We start from the raw sequence: 20,836 nt of genomic DNA, 5'->3' as shown, positions 1-20,836 counted from the left end.
GTATATCTCTTCAGCATCTGTTTCTCCTCAACTATAATTTTCATTCAAAAATTATAACTCTTTGGTCTCTTTGGACATGTTTTGTTTTGCTCCCGCCTGTGAACTTTGCCAGGGTGTGCTGAAGGTTAACAGTTCCATTTCTGGAATTCTCTTGGATCCCATTTGGAGAAAAGTGCCAAAGTATATAAGGAGGGTTCAAATGTACCTGGGCCCTGCTGAGGCCTTTGAGGAAGGCTTCACATGGCTGCACCCTCCTCCATCTCCCTTCTGTTCTCACTGGGCCAGCCTTCTTCAGGATTCCGTGTGCAAGTTCCCATCTTACTACACTTGTGGTGAGCCTGAAACTGATGTAATGTTGTGTGTCAACTACACTCAAATAAAAGAAATAATAAAAGGAGAAAAAAGAAAGAATCCTGTGAAAAAGAACCTTTAGAGTCACAAAAGGGCCAGAATACTTGTTTCTCTAACCAGACTCTCTCATGTTTATTAACAGGTAAAACACTGCTTCTCACTTCACTGAGTTTTCATCTCACATTACCCAGGGTCATGAGTATTTCCATTGCTCATTTATTAATGCTCCCATCAGTTGTCGGCAATGACCAGAGTTGCTCAAAGAGGTTTTCCCACAATTGCTGAAATAGTGGAAAGTTTAGGTGAATGACAGAAGTGTTGCTGGAAATGGCCATGAGGGACCTTTTAGGGATGTTTTGCCTGAGGGGCTCTGGGTCACAGATTGCTCCGTTAACATCATTTCTGCGCCACAGTACGCGTCAAGCAATTTGCTTTAGTTGTGACTTTCTGTTGCAAGAGGCCATACACTCAACCTAAAGCGGCTCAAGCCAAAAGAGATTTTTGTGGCCTGTATCACTGAAAAGCTCAAAGGTGGGGCTGTCTCCTCGTGCTGCTAAACGTAAGCCTCAGATGGTGTTGTAAGACCGCCAGCTTCTCTCTATAGATCCCTTGCGTTCTCTCGTTAGTGTTGGATCATTCCTCGCAGGCTCTCCCCTCGGACTCACGAGAGGCCTGCAGAAGCTCCATAACTTACATCTTCTTAGTTTCACATCCAGAAGGGGTCATTGCAGTCAGCCACTTGATAGTGGAAGGGTGAGCTGCATGAAACTGGATTTCCAGAGTATCTGGAAAGAGGAGCATGCCTGGAGATCTGACACTCCTCAAGATTAACCAGCCCTGGAGCCATACTACCTTAAGACTTGTGATGGGAGACAATAATTTATTCTTATTGATTAAATGACTTTATATTAAGTTTTCTTGTTACAAAGGAATTCTTTTTTTTTTTTTTTTTGCTGTTTCATCTTTTGGCCTACACTTTCTTTTAGTTCGATTATTTTGTTTTATACAGCACATTCAGCTGAAAGCATCTTAAATATTATTGTCATATTGGCTCCAGGTGGGTCACATGCCCCTTCCTGACCATTCACCATGAGACTATGATGTGTAATTGGCCCCAGCCTAAGATGCCCCAGCCCACTCTGCAGTGGGACAGCCTCCTCCTTCCTGACTGTATGGACTGAACATGGAGGAGGAGAGATATCTCCTGGCAAATGAGGGTATGTTTCCATAAAATAGTGAAATAGATACTAGGAATCCAAGATATCAGGTGTCCAGGACTGCATCCCTTTCAGTGTGCCTTCTATTACACTGTGGCTTTGACCTGTCAGTATGGTGAGTAAGGAGTGTGTAATTCAGCACTTGGTCTGGTAGCCCAGTGTATATAACTTCGGAGGTGTTCAGATCAAAGGCAGATCTGCTGTGCCACTGACCCATCTCAGTAGCCCATGAATACTTTTCCTCACTCAGAGCCTCATATCTCCAGCTTTGGAACAGCAGCCATTCTAAGGTCATGGCAAAGAAAAATGTGGTCCGTGGCCAAGACAGACAACCCTTGAGATGCTAGATAGTCCAGGCCTCTCTAAAAGATATGAGGAAACGCAGACAGTGATTGAAGCTGCACGTACCATCCCATAGGTCCCATAGTTCTCTGGCCCCTTCTCTCATATTCCCTGAAGTTCAGCTCATCTCATGGGTCTCAGAGTCAGCCTGGGATGTAGAACAGTGGGGCCTCAGGTCAGGCTGCGTCTAGTGATTTCAATTCTGCTGTTGGCTGGAATTCCATCTGTCAAGAAGGTTTTGCAGTCAGCCATTTGATAGTGGAAGAGTTAGTCCATGAAACTGGATTTCCTGCCTATCTGGAAAGAGGAGCACCCCTGGAGATCTGACATGCTCTGTGAAAATTAGGGGTTAGTTTTTGCTATTCCTGGTTAGTCTCTGCTAACCCTAATGCATTTCAATATTTGAGGATTCACACACACACACACACACACACACACACACACACACTCAAAGAAGAATTTTTCTATTTTTTTATCATGACCTTAAGTAACTTCATCAAGAGAATCTAATCAACATCAAACTATTTACTTCCCTCCAAAGTAATTTCCTGTCAATGCACAGACATGTATTTTCACTTAGTTATAATTAGTGTGAACATACTCGTTTTTGTTTAAGAAAGGTTTTCTTTACCTTGGCATTCAGATTTGTTTTCATAGGCGAAGAAAACACTGAGAACTAGAAGGAACCTTCACTGGAGAGTTGGGAGGATTATACAGGGTCATGTTATCCTACAGTTGACGAAACCTTGAAGGACCCCGAATTCCACCCCATATCTCTGATGACCGCCCTTTAGACTAATAGACTCACTGGAGCAGCTTTCCCACACAAAGGCCTCTCCAGTTCTTACTCCACCACACCAAGGGGGGGACTCTCCCTTCTAAAGGAAGAAGGAAATCCCACTGTCCAGGTCAGGAGGGTCCAGTGTCTGTCACGTGCCTGCACCCCTGGTACTCGCTTCCCTGTGTTGTGAAGTTATGTTCAGTGGTTTCCCATGCAGGAAGAAAGCCAAAACCATGCTACTTGGTAACACTTTTCCACACCATTCTCCTCAAATGTCTGCTTCTTTTTTTTTTTTTTAATAAAATGTAATCACAATAGGTTCCAATCTATCAAAGCGTAAATCTCCCAGTCTTTTCTCCTAAGCCAAGGAAGCAGCAAAGTTAGGTTTAATTAAAAGCAGCAACTATTTGTACAGCTGTCCCTGGGTTCATGGCTCGTAAAAGGATTTAGCTTCAAACCCCGCTGCCCACGTCCTTGGGCTCCTGGTCTGGGCAGTGCCAAACCCGCGCTTCCCGAGTCACTTGGGGAAGCGGGCCTCCCCAGCTGTGCCCTGATGCTTCTTTAGCCGCCAGATTCCCTGAGCGCGTGTGGCATGAGCAAAGCAGAGAAGAGCAGAACTTCCACATACACAAGTCCCCTTCTTTTGTTTGGGGGACACGAGGCCTTGAAGGTTACTCCAAGAAGTTGCTGAAAATTCTCCTAGGGTTAGGAAAGGGAGGGAGGAGGATCGGGATCGGTCTTCCTTTTGTGAGTTTTCCCTGGCTTTTGGCACTTTTGCTCAGGGTAGGTCTTTAACCTGCCACCCCCGGCACCCAAGGCATGAATGATCACTGACAGGCATCCTTCAAAGGAGATGGGGGCGGGGTATCCCTGCGGATAGATGCTTCTGCACCAAGCTGCAGGTTTTCGCAGCAAAGCCCTGGAGAAGAGGAAGAACCCGTGCTCAGCATTGGCTGATTTTCGAGCGCACCGGGAGCAGTGCCTCCTGCAGCCTTGGGTCCGGACACGCCCATTCGGATAGGAATTCGGGGGCCAGCGCTGGCCACCTCCTGCGGGGCAGGCTCCACCCTCGAGAGGCAACAAGGCCAACAAGCGGGTTGGGAAATGTGACCCTGGCGACCCCAAACGCCCCCGCCTCTCTCGCTCACTGCTACACCTGCCCGCGGAGCGCGCGGAGCCGCCGGCAGAGGCGATGGCTAGCCCTGCGCCCTTAGTGGCCTCCATCAGCCACCAAATGGTGGCTCTGCAGACTCTGCAGCTGCTGCAGCAGGAGTGGGGCTGGGGGGACGGTCCGGGCGACCCGGGGATCCCGCGCGATCCAGACCACGTGTCCGCTGCCCCAGCGCGTCGCACAGGCCCGCGGAGGGCCCGGCCGGGGCCCGGGCGCGAAGAGGGGGGAGGGCGGCGGGGGGCCAGGAGTGGCGGGTCTGGGGCGCGGGCAAGCTCCCCAGAAGTAGAAGTGGTTCGAGGCGCCGAAGGGGGCGCGGAGCTGCTGCCCTTCCCCAGGGGTCGGGGGCCCTGCACCCTGGCCCAGATGGCGATGCGCAGCGCGCTGGCCCGCGTGGTGGACTCGACCTCGGAGCTGGTCAGCGTGGAGCAGACGCTGCTGGGCCCCCTCCAGCAGGAGCGGTCCTTCCCCATCCATCTGAAGGTGAGTCTGACCTCGAGCACCCGGCTGGGGCGCAGGATCCCGCGGCAGGGCGGGGCTGCCCGGCCAGGATAAAGCCCGGAGGGGCCACCCATTGAAAAGCTGAGCGGTCCAGGGGATTCAGCGTCTGTGAGACGGAAGGCGGGAGGTGACAGCCCTGGGACTTGAGTCCAGGAACTCGGGGTCCACCTGGGGCCCAGCTGATTGCGGAACTGAGACGCGGGGAGGCCTTGCCAAAACCTTCCTCTGGAACTCCTTTCTCCCTCTCACATCAATCAGCTTCCTGCTCTAGCCGAAGGCCCTTTCCACATGCGCAGCTCCTGGGATGGAGGACAGCTGTCCCTGCTCCCCGCTTGAAATTAATAACCCTTACTCCAGAGCCTTCAATACCCCTATTAAGTCCCCTCTGCCTTTTGCATGACAAAATCACCTAGATTTATTTAAAGTTCCTTCACACTTAAGAATCAAAATTATTTTTGCATAAACCCAATCCCCCACAGAGTTCAGAGGCCTTACAGAGTCAACCTAAATTCTCATAAAGTGGGGTGAGAGCGGGGTGGGTCCCGGGTGTCAAAGCGTGAATACTAATGCTAAACTCCTGCTAAGTCACGCAGCTCCTATTTGTAGGGCCCGTTTCCTCTCATGGTACCAAACTGTGCTGGTCCGTGTAGCCAGGGAGCACAGTAGCTGCCTCTCAGGCTGAGTGGGGCTGTGGAAATCTGGAGGTCTTGGGATCCAGTCTCCACCTTGTCATTAACTAGCCTAATTGGTTTAAGGTCACAGATCTCTTTGAGGTCTTCTGGCTTTCCAATTTTGCTTCCTTCCTTCCCCTTGGGAGGCTAGCGGAAGGAAATGAGGGGGAATGATGAAGAAAGCTTAGAGCAGTTCCCAAGAGTTGTTATTCTTGCTCTACAAGCCAAGATTTGGAAAAAATTGCTATGTTTTAGATTACTATACACTGTAAAAGACTGATTTGAAATTAAATATAATAAAGCCTATGATACACCCAAAAAAGTATTGTTACTCTAACACGATGGTTTCTCAATCTCCTGCTGTTGACATTTTGGGCTGGATAATTGTGGGGTTGTCCTGTGCATTATAGGATGTTTAGCACCATCCTTGGCCTCAACCCAGGAGATGCCAGCAGCCTGACCCACCCCCCCAACAAACTGATACAACCAAATATTCCCAAATGTGTGTTGGGGGGAGGGAAAATAAGATCGCCTCCAAAGGTGGAGCATGGCCCCACTCACGTTAGGAAGTTAAAAAATGAAGCTGCATTTCACTAATGGTCTCGTGTAGAATGCACCTTTCCTTGGTGGTCTGGTTTCATTCTTTTGCCTGTGGCTGTTGAGTGTTCTTATTACCATTTATTGAAGAGACTGTCCTTTCTCCATTGTATGTTCTTGGCTCCTTTGTTGTAGGTTAATTGTCCATATCTATGTGGATTTACTTCTGGGCTCTTAATTCTGTTCCAATGATTCATGTGTCTGTTTTTATACCAATATCATCCTGTTTTGGTTACTGTAGCTTTGTAGTATATCTTGAAACCAGGGAGCATGGTACCTCCAGCTCTGTTCTTTTTCAATATTGCTTTGGCTATTTGGGGTCTTTTGTGGTTCCACACACATTTTAGAATTACTTGTTCTAGTTCTGTGAAGTAGGCCATTGGAATTTTGATTAGGTATTTCACTGAACCTGTAGATTGCTTTGAGTAGTATGGACATTTCAACAATATTAAATATATATATATATATTAATTCTTTCAATCCAAAATATGGAATATCCTTCCATTTATGTGTGTCTTCTCCAATTCCTTTCATGTTTTCTATATTTTTTAAATTAAGAACATGTGGATTGATTTTAGACACAGAATGATTTCAGGAGGATTTGTGCTAATGGAAATAATACCTGTGTATCACTTGGAAGTGTGTGGAAACTATCCCTCTAACATCAATTCTCTCCCACAGTGTTACCCTTGCCACAGAGAGGAGGAGGACTCACTTGAATGAAAAGCCCACGGCCCAGATGTAAAGCATTAGGGACCCAAAGTAGAGACAGCGCAGCACAGCCCAGTGATCTGGTCCTGCAGAGCCTTTCAAACCTACCATTCTACTTCCTGCTGTAGGCCCTTGGGCAAAATATTTAGCTTTCCTGTGCCTCAGTCTCCTTGCCTTAAAGTGGGGATAGAGGTACCTAACCTTACAGGGTTATTAGGATAATGCACATGAAGTCTTAGCTAGTGGCTGCCCATACAAACTCTCAATACCTTTAAACTTTTATTTTTATTATTATTATTATTAACAGGTTGTTGCCTCACGTTCTCATTGACTATTATTGTTGTGAGTTCCAGTCCTGATATTGATGGATCTGACCCATGGAGTCTATTGATTTTTCTGAGACTGTTGACAAAAGCAAAGTTAGGATGACCCATGGAGAGTTCCAAGAAGCCTCCACTATCCAGAGGTCGGCTTTAGCACATGCCTGATGACTGACTTACAGATGTTGTCCCCAAATGACTTGCTGATCAAACCACTGAGGCTTAAGGAAGTGAAATTTTCAGGCATGAAGGCAGAGAAATTCTCAGCACAATACTAATGGACTTCTTTTTATAGCATTTTACTCTTTTCTTAAAGATACCGACACTTAATATTCTTCCTGAATATTTAGAGATTATCACACATGTGCAAAAACTACATGAAGGGAGTTTCTTTAGAGTGGATAAAAAATGCTTCACAGTACTGAGTCTTGTTAAATTTGTTGGAGAGGCTAGAGTTAACCAGCTAGAAAACATTTATTACAGGAGAAAACTGAGACTCAGAGGAATTTAGGATTTTGCTAAAGATTTCACAGCTGAAAAGTGATGGCCCATGGTTCAAACATGGTTTTATCTGGCTTTTTCTACCAAATCACAGTGCTGGATTAAAGAGGTGTGATGAATGTCATGCAGAAATAAATTCCATGAGTGTGTATGGTTGGTAGACAGGGCAGCGTTGGACGGGCCGTGCACTGCACACTGCTTGGGCTGCAACAGTCACCTTGTAGACTAGGTATCTTGGTCAGCTTGGGCTGTCATGACAAAATGCCATAGATGGGGTGGCTTAAACCACAGACATTTATTTTCTTATTGCTCTGAAGGCTGGAAAGCTGAAGGTCAAAAATTTGGTTTCTAGTAAGGTCTTTCTTCCTAGTTCATAGACTGCCACCTTCCTGCTCTGTCTTGAATAGTTTGTCCTCTGTGCATGCAGAGAGGGAGAGAGAGAGATCTTGGATGTCTCTTCCTCTTCTTACAAGGACACTGACCCTATTGGGTTAGGGCCCCACCCTTATGACCTCATATAACCTTAATTACCTCCCTAAAGGTCCTATTTCCAGTACAGTCAAACTGGAGGTTATGTTTCAACACATGGACTTTTTTTTTGTGGGGAGACACCATTTAACCCATTATACTGGGTGATTTGTGTGTCTCTTTATATGATGGCCACATTACATAGTGACCCAAAGCACCAGGTGAATGTAGGAAATCATTATCAAACTAGTAATAACTATCATGAATGTCTTAGGCACTCACCACTCAAAGAGAGCATAGAAATGTGCACAGGACCAGATGGAAGCCAGTCTAGGATTTTAAGAACTGCCTAAAAATGACCAACTCACATAGACACCATTAACCAAGCCAATTATGAAGTCACTCTGATTGAGTTTTTCTGTCTTCCTTTGAGAGTCAAAAACACTTATAGTTTCCAAGAGTTCTGCTCTGATGCAAGTTTCATGGAAACTATGGCTGATGCCAACTTTCAGAAGCAGGAGAACTTTCCTGCTATTACAGATTAAACTTGCCTGTGAGTTCACCCATTCCAATTAGCTGATTCTGGTACCAGTTGTTCCATCAAGCTCAGTAATCGTTGCTGGTTTTCTCATTCTACATACCAAGCATGGCAGTTATAAAACCACTGGCTTTGGCTTCACAGTCACTGCTAATGCTCTTTGCAAACTGCAGGTGTGAACATTGGGTCACTCAGAGGAAGACATTGGTGATGAGTGCTTTTTTTCCTCATTAACATGAGTGTGAAGACTTTCTGCAAATTTGGGAATCGTGTCTTTAAAAATTGCTAGCAAACTATTGAAGAAATAAATGCTCAGGGTTATATGATTAATAGCACAGCCAGCGAATTGCTCTTCATTTGGGATAAAATCGTGGTTTTCTGTGACAAAAAGGCCCAGTGACTACAAGTAGCTTAATTATAGCTTTGTCCTTGCTCATAATGTGAATGATAGGAAAATCAGGACATTTACAATTGCCAAAATGAAAATTTTGGGAAAGATGTTGCAGGAAGGCCCTAAAACAAAACTACTTATGTTTAACATCTTAGTGGAAATGCTGCCGTGCTTTGTTTTATAATTTTGGGATTTGCCTTATGAGCATACCTGAATTAAGTGCTTATATCCATCACAAAGTGTTTTAACTGGACTTTTCTAATGAAAATGGTACCATACCCAAAGCAAATGCATAAAAAACCTTAGTTACTTGTGAGCATTTACACTGGGTACACCACAAGTAAAAATGTTTAATTTCCTGTGGACGATAGACTTTTTATGGTGACTGGCAGATACTTTAGTTCTTCACTGAGTGTTTTATTAACACACGGTTACATATCTATTTGAGATTGACCTTGGGTTCAGGCAACTGGTGGCTCCTCTGGGCCCTGTGAATTTGTAGTTCAAAGCCAGATGTTGATGAACCAAGGGGGCAATTTGTAGTATACTGTTTCTGATAGCATGGTTTTCACAACATCCCTCTAAATAGAGAAATGGCATTCCCATTTTAGGTACACATCCAGTATGGAGGATCGTGATGGGTCTGGGGAAGGGATTTGTGCTCCTTTGGGGGGCCCAGCCCTGGGCACCTGTAGTGGAGAGTGGTCTGCTGAAGTTCATTAAGGTCAGGAGGCCCCATCACAGAAAGCTGGGAAGAGCTCTTTCTTCAGTGCTCTCCATAGGGAGCATTAAGCATTCAGGGGGAGCGAGAAAGGAAAATGTGAGAAGAAACAAATTTGTGGAGGCCATTGTAAGAGAGTATAGCTCAAGATGTGACTGTCTTGAAAAGAACCAACTTATTTTAAAGCCAGTGGTGAAGGGGATATGAGCTGACTTAGAGTTTATGTAGATCGAGCAGTGATTTTGAAGGTGATGAGGTAGGAAAAAACCCAAAAATCTTCCTTGTGGATTGTTTAAAAGTGATCTGCATTGTAGAGCCTATAAAGTCATATTGTATTTTTTACTCGATTACCCATTGGTGTTGGTTTCAGAAAATAAGCTTTGAAGCTGACTGTTGATGCCAGATTCTTCTTGCCTTCAAGACTACAGTTTTGATGGGAGTGCTTATTTTCAGTACAAAGCTAAAAAAGTTCCAGCTTTTTTTCCCTTTTGGACTTTGCAGGTGCATTTGCAGTTGCTCAAGGATTCCAGATGTGTGCATTCCTAATAAACACAATGCATAATGCAGAAAAGTGCAAGTGTGGCAGTTTTTCTAAGAGACCTCCCTTTTACTGGGCAGGAGAGAACAGAATGGAGGAAGAGAGAGCTCCAGTTAGGGAGGGTCTCTGATTAGCTAGGAGTTGGCTTGACATGGGGTGTAGAAGGTTCCACGCCTTGAATATCTTCCAGACAGCCAAACCCTCTCAATTATGTTGCAGGGAAGAGGGATGGGCCAACAGACCAATCTTCAATTTGGATGTGACCAATGCCAATTGGAGCTTCGTTAACACTCAGTTAACCTCAAGAAAAATAGTGTGAATATGGCCAAAAAAGAAACATTCACTTGTAGACATTTTTGTTCCGTCTCAAAGCTAGGTTGGTGCTTCCCCTGCTTGCTTTCATGATATCCCTGCTCATCCCACTGGGGCATCTGAGGCCCTGTAGTTCAAGTTCCCCCGTCTGTCTCCCGCCGTGGGTAGTGAGCTGTGCTCTCGGAGTCATCACTGTACCCAGCCCAGTTTCTAAATTTGGGGCGGGTCTTGGATGAAAATTTGAGCTTGGGAAGAGAGGATAATTCAAGCTCTGCCCCTCATTTGCTGTGCGACTTGGGTATGTTGCTTTATCTCTCTAAGCCACGTTTCTTCATCGGTCATTCACGGACCATTGTGAGGCTTGAGTGAGACAAGGTAGATCAGAAGCCTGGCTTTGGATCCTGTACCTAGCAGGTTAAGCCAGACCAGTGTTTTTAAAATGCTGGCTTACCATGTCATCTCCATGCTTGGAAGTGATCAGGGACTTTACTGTGGCACTCAAGGCTCCCACACTAGTTTGTGTCCTCATTCCCAGCACAAAGCTCTGCTCTTTTCCGACTGGCCTCCTCCCAGTCCCAGCCCCTACTTGACTTCAGGCCTTTGCTTGTGTTGTTCATTCTAACCGGGAGGGCCATCTCTTCCCTGAGAGGCAAAGACTGCATTCCCTGCACCAGCTGTCTTGTAACATCTGTACAGCCTACCCTGATGCCTCATCCTAACCTTCAGTCCCTTCTGCAAAGGCTAGAGCACTCTGATGGTCTTGACCACTTTTTTTTTTTAATTTTACTGTGGTTAAAAAAAAGAGTGTAACATAAAATTGACCATTTTTAGTGTATAGTTCAGCAGTATCAAGAGCATTCACATTATTGTGCAACCAATCTCCAAAATTTTTTTCATCTTGTAAATCTGAAACTCTGTACACAATAAACAACAAATGCCCATTTCCCCCTCCCCTTGCCTCTGGCATCCACCATTCTTCTCTGTTTCTGTGAGTTTGACGACTCTAAGTACTGCGTGTAAGCGGAATCATACGGTATTTATCTTTTCGTGTCTGGTTTATTTCAGTGACATTAACGTCTTCAAGGTCCATTCATGTTGGAGTACGTTCCAGAATTTCCTTCCTTTTTAAGGCTAAGTAGTATTTCATTCTATGTATACACCATAGTTTGTTCATCCATTCATTTGTCAATGGACCTTTGAGCTGCTTTCACCTCTTGGCTATTGTGAATAGTGATGAACATGGGTGTGCAAATATCTCTTTAAGATCCTGATTTCAATCCTTTTGAATACATATTCTGGAAGTGGAATTGCTGGATCATATGATAATTCCGTTTTTCATTTTTTTGAGGAGCCTCCATGCTGTTTTCCGTAGTGGCTGTGTGATTTTACGTTCCTGCCGGCAGTGCATGAGGGCTGCAGTTTCTCCACATCCTCACCAACACTGGCTATTTTCAGGGTTTTTTTCGATAGTAGTCATCCTAATTGATACGAGGTGAGCTTGGCCACTCTTTTGGAGCCTTAATCTTATTCTGTGTGACATCTCTACTGAACAGCTTGAATAGTTTCATCTCCACCAGTTAGATTCCCACCTTCTATAGAGCATATTGTTCTTTTTCTTTTCTGTCCTTCCTTCCCCCTCTCTCCTTCTTGCTGACCTCCCATCTAGCAGAGTACTTTATGCACAACTTTAGATGGATGGAGTGCCTTATAAATTCAAAGTTTGCATGACCATGAGCTTATTTGACCTTCACAGTGTCTCCATGTGGTAGCTATTTGTTTCCATTTTACACATTAGAAAACTGATTATTCCATAGATAAAATGTCTTGTCCATGGATGGCCTGTCAAAGGGACAGAACCAGGCCTCCGACGGCAAGTCCAGTGCTTGTGAAGGAATAACCCCAGCATCCCAGGGGTCTTTTCAGGTGCCTGGAGGGCTACGATCCTTACTAACATCTGGAAAGTCCTTTTTGCCGCATAGGGTAAAATGCTCACAGGTTTTGGGGATTAGGACATGGACATCTTTGGGAGGCCATTATTCTACTACAGGGCAGATTTCAGCTAAGAATTAAGGAAAAAATGTTCTGGAAACTAGAGCCAAGAGTTTCTCCTGTGTGGCAAACAGTGTGACACCAGGTATGCTCTAGAAAGGATTCACACATCAGGAAGAGCTTTGTATGAACTCTCTAAAGTGCTTGGATTATGAGTCTATAAATGTCTGTTCTTCTGTAAGGTTGGGTTTTTGTGTTTTTACCAGAACCCCCATTCCATTTCACTGGACATTTGGATATATGTTCTATGTGCCTCAATCCTCCTACTAGGTTATAAGCTTTTTAGAGACTAGGTACTCGTGTCTTACTGCTTTTTACCCAGTGTGGTCAATCATGTAGTGGAGACTTCACATGTTTCAAAGAAATGTAACTGTTGCATTAACTGAGTCTGAGGCCATTGCCGCAGTAGATTGGTTGAGTCACTATAAAATGTAAATGCCCCCTATCAGTCTGAACCACTGTAACAACCAATACATTTCATATCCAGAGTCTGAAATTACACAAGGCTTTAGAAGTTCCAAAACCTGTCTTTAGATTGCTAAGTCATAGTTTTCTAATTCTGGCAGCATGCTCAAACCCTACGTAGGCTATTTCATCATTTCTGGAAGCATCTGGGACTTGCTAAATAAAAGCTGCTGGGAGGATGTGTTCTGTCATTGAATGGAAAGCACCATACACAAAATCATTATGAATATTGATCATGTGATTTTCTACTGAAAGCCCATGAACCATTCAATATGCCACTGCCTCAATGCTGTGAATTTTCGGCCCCCGCCTATGCAACAGAATCAGTAGAGGTTTGGTTGGAGGCCATGATCATTGGATCCACAGTTGGCCTTCAGACCCTTCAGAAAGGAAGAGAAGCAAACACCTGTTTTATTGTTCCATTCCCAGGCTTAAGAGTCCCATGGAAAGCCTATGCCTATTAATTAGTCTTCTTTGACTGTTAATATATTTGAGAAAGGATTAAGAAGAAATACTGTACTAAAGGAGTAAAATAAAGAGACTTTGCAAAGCTTGCCAGAGATCTGAAGTTTACCCACGGCCTCAGGGACCAGTACAGGCCAGGAGTGGAATTTTATTACATGAATACTTTCCCCAAGTGATGCCTTCTTTGATTCTTTACAGTAAACGTGAAATTGACTTCAGATTTTAGGCCCACAAACATATTTTTAAAGGCATTTTAATCTTATTTGGGTGATGAATGCCTTTGCAGACTGGCTAATAGGCACGCGTCAGCACACATTTCAGTGGTTCCTTCAATTTTGAATTTCCCTTTGCATGTTGTCTTTGATCCTTCCGCTTTGTACTTAGAGTTGGATTACTTCTATAAAGCAAGCAGACAATTTCCCTTGATGTGGATCTAGGGGAAGTAGTCCAGAGGCATATTTTTCCCCTCTACTTTCCCATTCCCAAGCAATATGCTCCAGGAATATAGGTTACTCCAAAAACTATGGGAGAGATTATCTAAGTAGCCCCTTGATACCTTCTAAGCAGAAATGAGCAACACGCAAAGGCGGGGAAGCTAGAATGCTTTAAAGAGGAAGAAAAAAACAAGAAGCATGGTAGCCTGTGAATACTTGAGTAAAGGAACTATGGCGTGTTGTGCTGATCTTTCTATCCCAGCACCTTACTCACACTGGGGTCCTGCTGCCATTGTTGGCCAAACTCAATAGATGAAAGTTTGTTTTGTTTCCCAGAAGATGTTCTCTAATAAACACTTTGCCAGAGACCCAGGTCCTTCTAACCCAAGTGACAGAGTTTTTGTTAGGGAGAAGAAGAGCTTCTCTTTCTACACAGAATTAGGAAGAAAACTCTAGTTTCAAACTTCAGTTCAGTATTCTATGGTGACTAACATAACAACAAAATTTAAAAAATAAAAAAAAATTAAAAAAATTAAAAGAACAAAAAAACTTCAGTTCAGCTTTTAGCTCTTTCTTTCATTTTCTTTTGGATTATGTTTTTTCTTTTCCTAAGTTCTTGAGTTGAATTCTTAGCTCATGCTTTTTCAGTGATTATTCTTTACTTAAATAGCATTAAGTGTATGAATTTCTCAATGCAGGTGTGTCCCACAAGTTTGTGATATATTATGTCCATAATTGTTCAGTATAAAGTATTTTAAAATTTCAATTAATTTTTCACTGATCCATGAATTATTTGGAAGTAGATTTTTAAGTCATGTATGTATTGGGAAGGTTATGTTACTGATTTCTCATTTATTTGCATTGTGATTTGTATGATATAGACTTCTAGATATTCATTAAGAATTTACTTTGGGCATATTATAATACAGTCAGCTTTCATAAATATTCCATATATCTTTGGGAAAATTTGTATTTGCTTATCTTTATTGAGCCAAGCTTGTGACTAGTGTTTCAGTCTTTTCTCTCCAGGCTGATCATTTTGTTGTTTGATTTATGTGTCTCAGAAAGCTGGGTAGAAATCAGTTTTTTATGTTTATGGATTGAATGTAAATTAAGATAATCATATTAGGCACACACAAAGTACAAAATTGTTACACCTTCTTGGAGTTCCTTTTATTAACTGTAGCTTATTTTATCCTTAATAATGATTTTCCTGGCTTTGTTTTGGCTTCTCTTTGCCTTGTATATATTTTAGCATTCATTTACTTTAAGTCTTTAGGTATTTTTAGTTTTGAATGTGTTTCTTGTAAAGAACTTATCAACAGATCTTTTAAAATCCAGTCTGGTAACCACCATATTTCAAAAGTTGTCTGATTTGGTGTTTTCTGTTCCCCTTGATTTATGTTTATATATTTCTTCATTTTTACCTTCTAAAAATAGAATCAATTAAGTTTTAATATTCCTTTTGTCTGCTGACTTTGAAGTTTTACATATTATTTCTGTCCTTTAATGATAACCCTTACATTTCTCACACGCATACTGAAATAAGTCTGAAATTTATCAACTTTGCCACTTTTCTAAATAGTACAATGCCTTAGAATGCCACTCCATCCCACATGTTACTACTCTTCAGCATTTTGGAACCATCTTGCTTTTGTAAGTCCCAAGTTAATTGTTATAATTTTGGTTTTGAACAATCAATTCTTTAGATTTACATCATATTTTTAAGTTTCTTTGTTCATCGTTGCTTCTTGTGTCTCATTCTTTCCTTCTGAATTGAATGTCCCCTTTCTGAATTACATCTCTAGGAAAATATGACAGTGCGGGTGGTAACGCCTATTGTCCTTTTAAATGAAGGCATATTTATTTTGCCCTGATGTTTAATTAATAGTTTTGTTGGATTAAAAAAAATTCTATGTTGACAATTATTTGAAAAATTATCCCATTCTTTTCTGACTTCAATCATTGTAGCTTAGTAGTTGGCAGTCTGTCTTGTCATCCCTTGAAAGCCATCAGTCTTCCCCCCACCCCCCGGTTGCTTTTAAGAGTAGTTTTGCCTCAATAAGTTTAGATTTGAATCTCATTTTACTTCCTGAATTTATGTTTGTGAACCTGGATTCATGTTTTGGATCAATTTTGAATAATTCTTATTCATTATTCTCTTTAAATATTGTCTCCCCTCTTCTCCCCCAACCTCTCTCTTTCTCCTGGAAGCGTTATCTGTTGGGCTTCATCATTTATCATCCATGTTGTTTAACTTCCCATTCATAATTCCTATGTCTGGCTTTTTATCTTACATTCTGAGTAATTTTCTCATATTCATCGTCCAGTTTACTATTCCTCAGTTCGAATGTATTCAGGTGTTTAAATTGTCTATTGAGTTTTTAATTTGTCAAAATAGTTGTTATTTCTGGAAATGTATTTGGTTCTTTTCCAAGCCTGTTTTTACTTAAAAAGTGTTTTATTCCTTCTTTTATATTTTTAATCACTTTAAACAGATTTTATAGTTTCTAGCTGAAATACTTGGAAATTCTGCCCTGTATTAGTATCTGCTGTATCATGGTGGTTATGTTAAATTTCATATTCTGAGTTTGTCTTTGACAGAGTATTATGGGAATACTTCTGTGAGGCATGGGTTGTGGATGTGTCCCCATGGAACAGGCTTTTATTTCCTTTTACCATGTATCCATGGATATTTCAGCCCAGTTCCAATTTTTAAATTAATTTCTTAGCATGAGTGTTCCCAGAACATGTATATGGATGGTATAGAGGGCAGCTCCCAACTTCAGCTGTTGTGTAGTACAGGTCAACAGTTATGCGTTGTTGGGGCAAGTTTATCCTCTACCCCAAACCCAGCTCCAGATTAACTTTCTTTTTTTGATGAATATTGGCGGGCCGCTAAAATAATCTACTTTTCCTTTATCTCTGGCCCTTAGGGATTTCCACTGTGTTCTTGCAATATCAGAAAGGATGTTTGCTCTATTTTATTTAGAATTCAGTTTCCTCAAAGGGTTTTGGGGAAACTAAGTGTGCCATGTTACCAGAACTGGAAGTCTGTGGAGAGTCATTTACATGTATTTAAAATAAATTATATATTCAACACTATCTCTGATATGGAATAATTTCATTTGTCTGTTTGTTTATTGGAATAATTTTAGTGTACCATTTCTATACAATGGATTTTAGAATGTGAAACATTTAGGAATTAAAAATATATTTAGTTATTTTGTTCTTTTAAACTACCTGGGAACTATTCTTTCTAAATTTGCGTTGGAAAGTTCTTGACTCTGTGTTCATTAAATACCAAATCCTGTGTTGGAATTTTGAAGAGTATGAGTATGGAATAATAGGAACAGAGGCTGTTTGTGTATTCTTTAAAGCTCTGTTGGAACAAATAACAGAAACTCAACTCCAAATGGCTTAAGTAAAAAAGGCATATTTATTGACTCAGATAACCAAAAAATCCTGGGGTTTATTTTTCAAGTATAGCTGGATCAATATGCTCAGAGAATGTAATTAGAATCAATCTCTTTTAATCCCTTGGTTCTTTTTTTTTTTTTTTCAGTCCTGGCTTCATTCTCATTTGGATTCTCCCCTTATGGTGGCAGGATGCCTTCCAAAAGCCCCAGCTAAAGAGAGCTTCTCTTTCCCAGTCTAACAGACATTCTAGAACTGTGGCTTATTGGTCTGTGTTAGGTCACCTGTCCATTCCTGACCAATCCAAAGTGATTGAGGGGTGGTAGTCTCTGATTGGCCTAGTCCCTGGAGTTGTAGAGTGGGTGGGTCAGCTTTGATCAAATCACATAGGCTGAGAATGGAGGACAGTAGTTCTCTCAGAAAATAATTGAGGTCCTGTGATGGGAAGAAATGGGAATGGAAGCTGGGTACACAAAACACAACAAATGTCCCCATAACCTATCTAATTGCTTGTGTTTGCTGTTTATTTCAGGATAGTGTTGAGTTTAGAAACATCTGCAGTCATTTGGCTCTACAAATTCAAGGACAACAGTTTGACAGAGATTTGAATGCTGCCCACCAGTGTTTGAAGACAATAGTCAAGAAGCTGATTCAGTCACTTGCTAATCTTCCTTCAGATGCCCACGTGGTAGCCTGTGCTTCTTTGAGACAGATCTTACAGAATCTCCCAGACATATGATGTTCAAGTCACCAGAATTAAAACCATAGCTGGTACTGCCAAGAGAACTGGGTATCTTACGTTCCTAATTGAATCAGCAGACAATGGATGCTTTTATCCCCAGCAAGGAGAGACTTGATGACATATACAGCAGTCTGACCAATGGCGTCTGTACCCTTTAGATTATAGCATGTTGGTGAACATTTTTTAAAGCAGTAGTTCACATTTTTAAGTATGTTGAGATATTTGCTTACTTTTTGATTGAAATATATTCTACTTTGTGGAACTGATTGGATTATATATGTATATATTTACTAATTCATATTAAGTATTAGTTTTGATCAAATGATACATTTATCTATACTTATATTAATGTAGGCCTATGTGGTTTAATATGGTTATTTAATATGGTTATTTATATATGGTTATATGATTAAAGCTTCATGGTTCTTAAAATTATCTTGAATAAATAGGATATTTGATAATTGATATGTTCTACTTACTGAGGATTTCATTTTATGTTATGAAAATCATCTTTAGATGGTGTAGGACCACATGTGTCAGTAATTATGAGTTCCAATGCTGGCATTAATAACTTACTGTTGGACAGGAAAAGAATTGCTTCTAAGCCTTGTGCTTTCATATACTGATTTGTAAATTTACAATGATAATGAGCTATGAAGTACCAAGGATATATGATATGTAAATACAAAGTACAGTATTATTAAAGTCTCATGTGGAAACATGTAGCTCTTCTTACTGTTTCTAAATATTCCAATTGAAGTAGGAAATTCTTGTGAAAAACAGGAGGGAGTGGATACCCTGGCAGGTTTCCCTAAATATTTAGAGCTAGGAAAAGAGAGGCTAACTTTTTTTTTTGCACCAGTGATCTGAACATGCTTAGGAAAAACTAAATTTCCTGTTGTTTAATGATGACTGTATTGAGAACCAAAGTAAATTGAATGCTGCCTTTCCCTTAAAAGTTTAATAGAAATGGCATCAGATTTAGAAAAAAGAGTACACTGTCTACGTGCAGCTTATTTTCTGAAGGAATTAAAAACTAGGTCTGTATGGTGAGAGTAGATCTGCTTTTAAAAAATAAAGTGTTAGTAGTAGTCAAAGCCTTTTAAATTCCACATATTCTAATCCTAGTTGGTTCCAAAATTTTATCCCAGGATGTAATGATGAAAGGTAAATATATTCCTTCTCTTTAGATGTAACTGACCATTCCATAGAAGAGAATTACATTTATGGGACTGAATTCTAAATGAAAGATGAAAGGTATGTGTGTGTGCGTGTGTGTGTGCGTGCGTGTGTGTGTGTGTGTGTGTATAAGGGTGAGGTGGGCCAGAAAAGAAGGGCATTTATTTCTTGGAAACAGTCTTTGGTACTTAGTTCTCTCATTCCTAGGAAACATTGTATTCTGGGACTGTCACCATATTTTACAGTGAAGTCTTTCTTTCCCTGGGGAAATTATCCCAGGACTGTTCTCTAAAGACCTATCATTATTTATAGGCTGCCTTCCCCATTGTAGTCAATAGCTCTCTCTAAATAAATATTAACATTAAGGCTTTTTTTTTTACTCTCATCCCCAAGAGATATTAAACATTTTTGCTTCTTTCTATCTGTTCTTGTGTTTTTTCCCCCTCATTTTGCAATGTGTTTCCCATAGACCAATTAAAACCCTATTTCATACTTTAAGTCCTGATTTACCTACTACCTCCTCATTGCACTCTCTTGGATCATCCTAGTAGGACATGGGTTCTTCTTCCTCTGAACTCATACTGGTATTATTACATACCATGTTATACCAAGGCTACTGGTATACTTGCAACCAAGATCAGCTTGCTGAGGGCAGGGATTATTTTAGACATATTTGTATATTGCATAACAACTACAATTCTAAAAGTTCCTTGACTCTACTAGAACTTCTGTTGTCTTTATCACCTTTTCACACTGCCCCCACCTCTTACTTCTGTGGCTTATGTGCTATGCTCAATTTGTATGATCATTTGGTTGTACATGCCACCAACTCCCTTCTTCTCTTTTCCTTTGGTTGAATGCTGCAGACAAAACTCCATTCCTGGTCAAGACCAACTCTCTGCTTATTCCACATCTCTATATGAATTCTGAATGTAGCTTGAGTACAACACACAGCCATGCAAATTTCACTTCAATTCATGGCTCCCAATCTCAATCTGACTGACCACTCAGGCACTGGGCCCTGTTTCCTCTCACTTCCTTGAGCACTTCCCTTTTGTACTCATTCTTTTGCCTGCAGTATCAATTCTTGCTTCTCAATAGGAGCATTTCTATCAGCGTGCTATTATCTTATAGTAATTCCTCCAATCTTTGAAAAACAATTCCCCCAGCTACTACTTTATTTATCTCCTCCCCTTAAGAGGAAAACTCATGGCAGTTGTCCAAATTAGTTGTCTACCATTCTTTTTTTCCCAATTCCCTTCTGAGCTCACTCTAGATGAATTTTGTGCCCACACTCCACCAAAAATGTTCTCAAGGGGCCCTCATATTATCCATTAGTACTACTTCATTTCCTAGACCTGCAATATCCAGTACGGTAGCCATTGGCTACATGTGGCTATTGAGCACTTGAATATGGCTCGTCTGAACTGAGATATGCTTGAAAATGTAAAATGCACACTGGCTTTTAAGAAGTTAATACTAAAAAAAAAGAATGTAAAAGATCTCATTTTTTAATACTGATACATGCTGAAATGATAATACTTTGAACATATTTGGTTAAATAAAATATATTATTAAAAATAATTTTACCAGTTTTATTTTACCCTTTTAAGGTGGCTGCTAGAAAGTTTGAAATTCCATACACGGCTTGCATTCTATTTCTACGGATAGTGATGTCCTAGAAAATTCACTAGATAATTCAACACTGTGCTTGACAATTTACTTTCTCAGGAAGGTTGTTCCACACCTTCTCACACTTGTTCCTTCTCCATTCTCCTCATTCTCAGCTGATGACCTTGTCTTTCATTGCATAGGGAAAATAAAAGCCCTCAGAAAAACATGTTCATCTTCACACTAACAGATCAACCATATACTGAGTTCCCCTTTGTTATAAGAAAGACATGTCCTACTCCTGCCCAAAGCTGACTGACCACTCAGGCACTGGGCCCTGTTTCCT

The 20,836-nt window shown here is 41.3% G+C and overlaps 1 protein-coding gene across 1 annotated transcript; it reads left to right on the top strand.

The window, feature by feature from the left end:
* The first annotated feature begins 3,883 nt into the window (after positions 1-3,883).
* DLEU7 (deleted in lymphocytic leukemia 7) lies at positions 3,884-17,697 on the top strand. The gene is made up of 2 exons (XM_021689458.1): positions 3,884-4,342; positions 17,491-17,697. The coding sequence occupies exons 1-2, from the start codon at positions 3,884-3,886 to the stop codon at positions 17,695-17,697; spliced, it is 666 nt and encodes a 221-aa protein (XP_021545133.1).
* The last annotated feature ends 3,139 nt before the right edge of the window (positions 17,698-20,836 follow it).

Source organism: Neomonachus schauinslandi, chromosome 3 (assembly GCF_002201575.2).
Source record: "Neomonachus schauinslandi chromosome 3, ASM220157v2, whole genome shotgun sequence".
Taxonomy (NCBI): domain Eukaryota; kingdom Metazoa; phylum Chordata; class Mammalia; order Carnivora; family Phocidae; genus Neomonachus; species Neomonachus schauinslandi.
The sequence above is the reverse complement of the archived record's forward strand: the minus strand, read 5'-3'. Positions and strand labels throughout refer to the sequence as shown.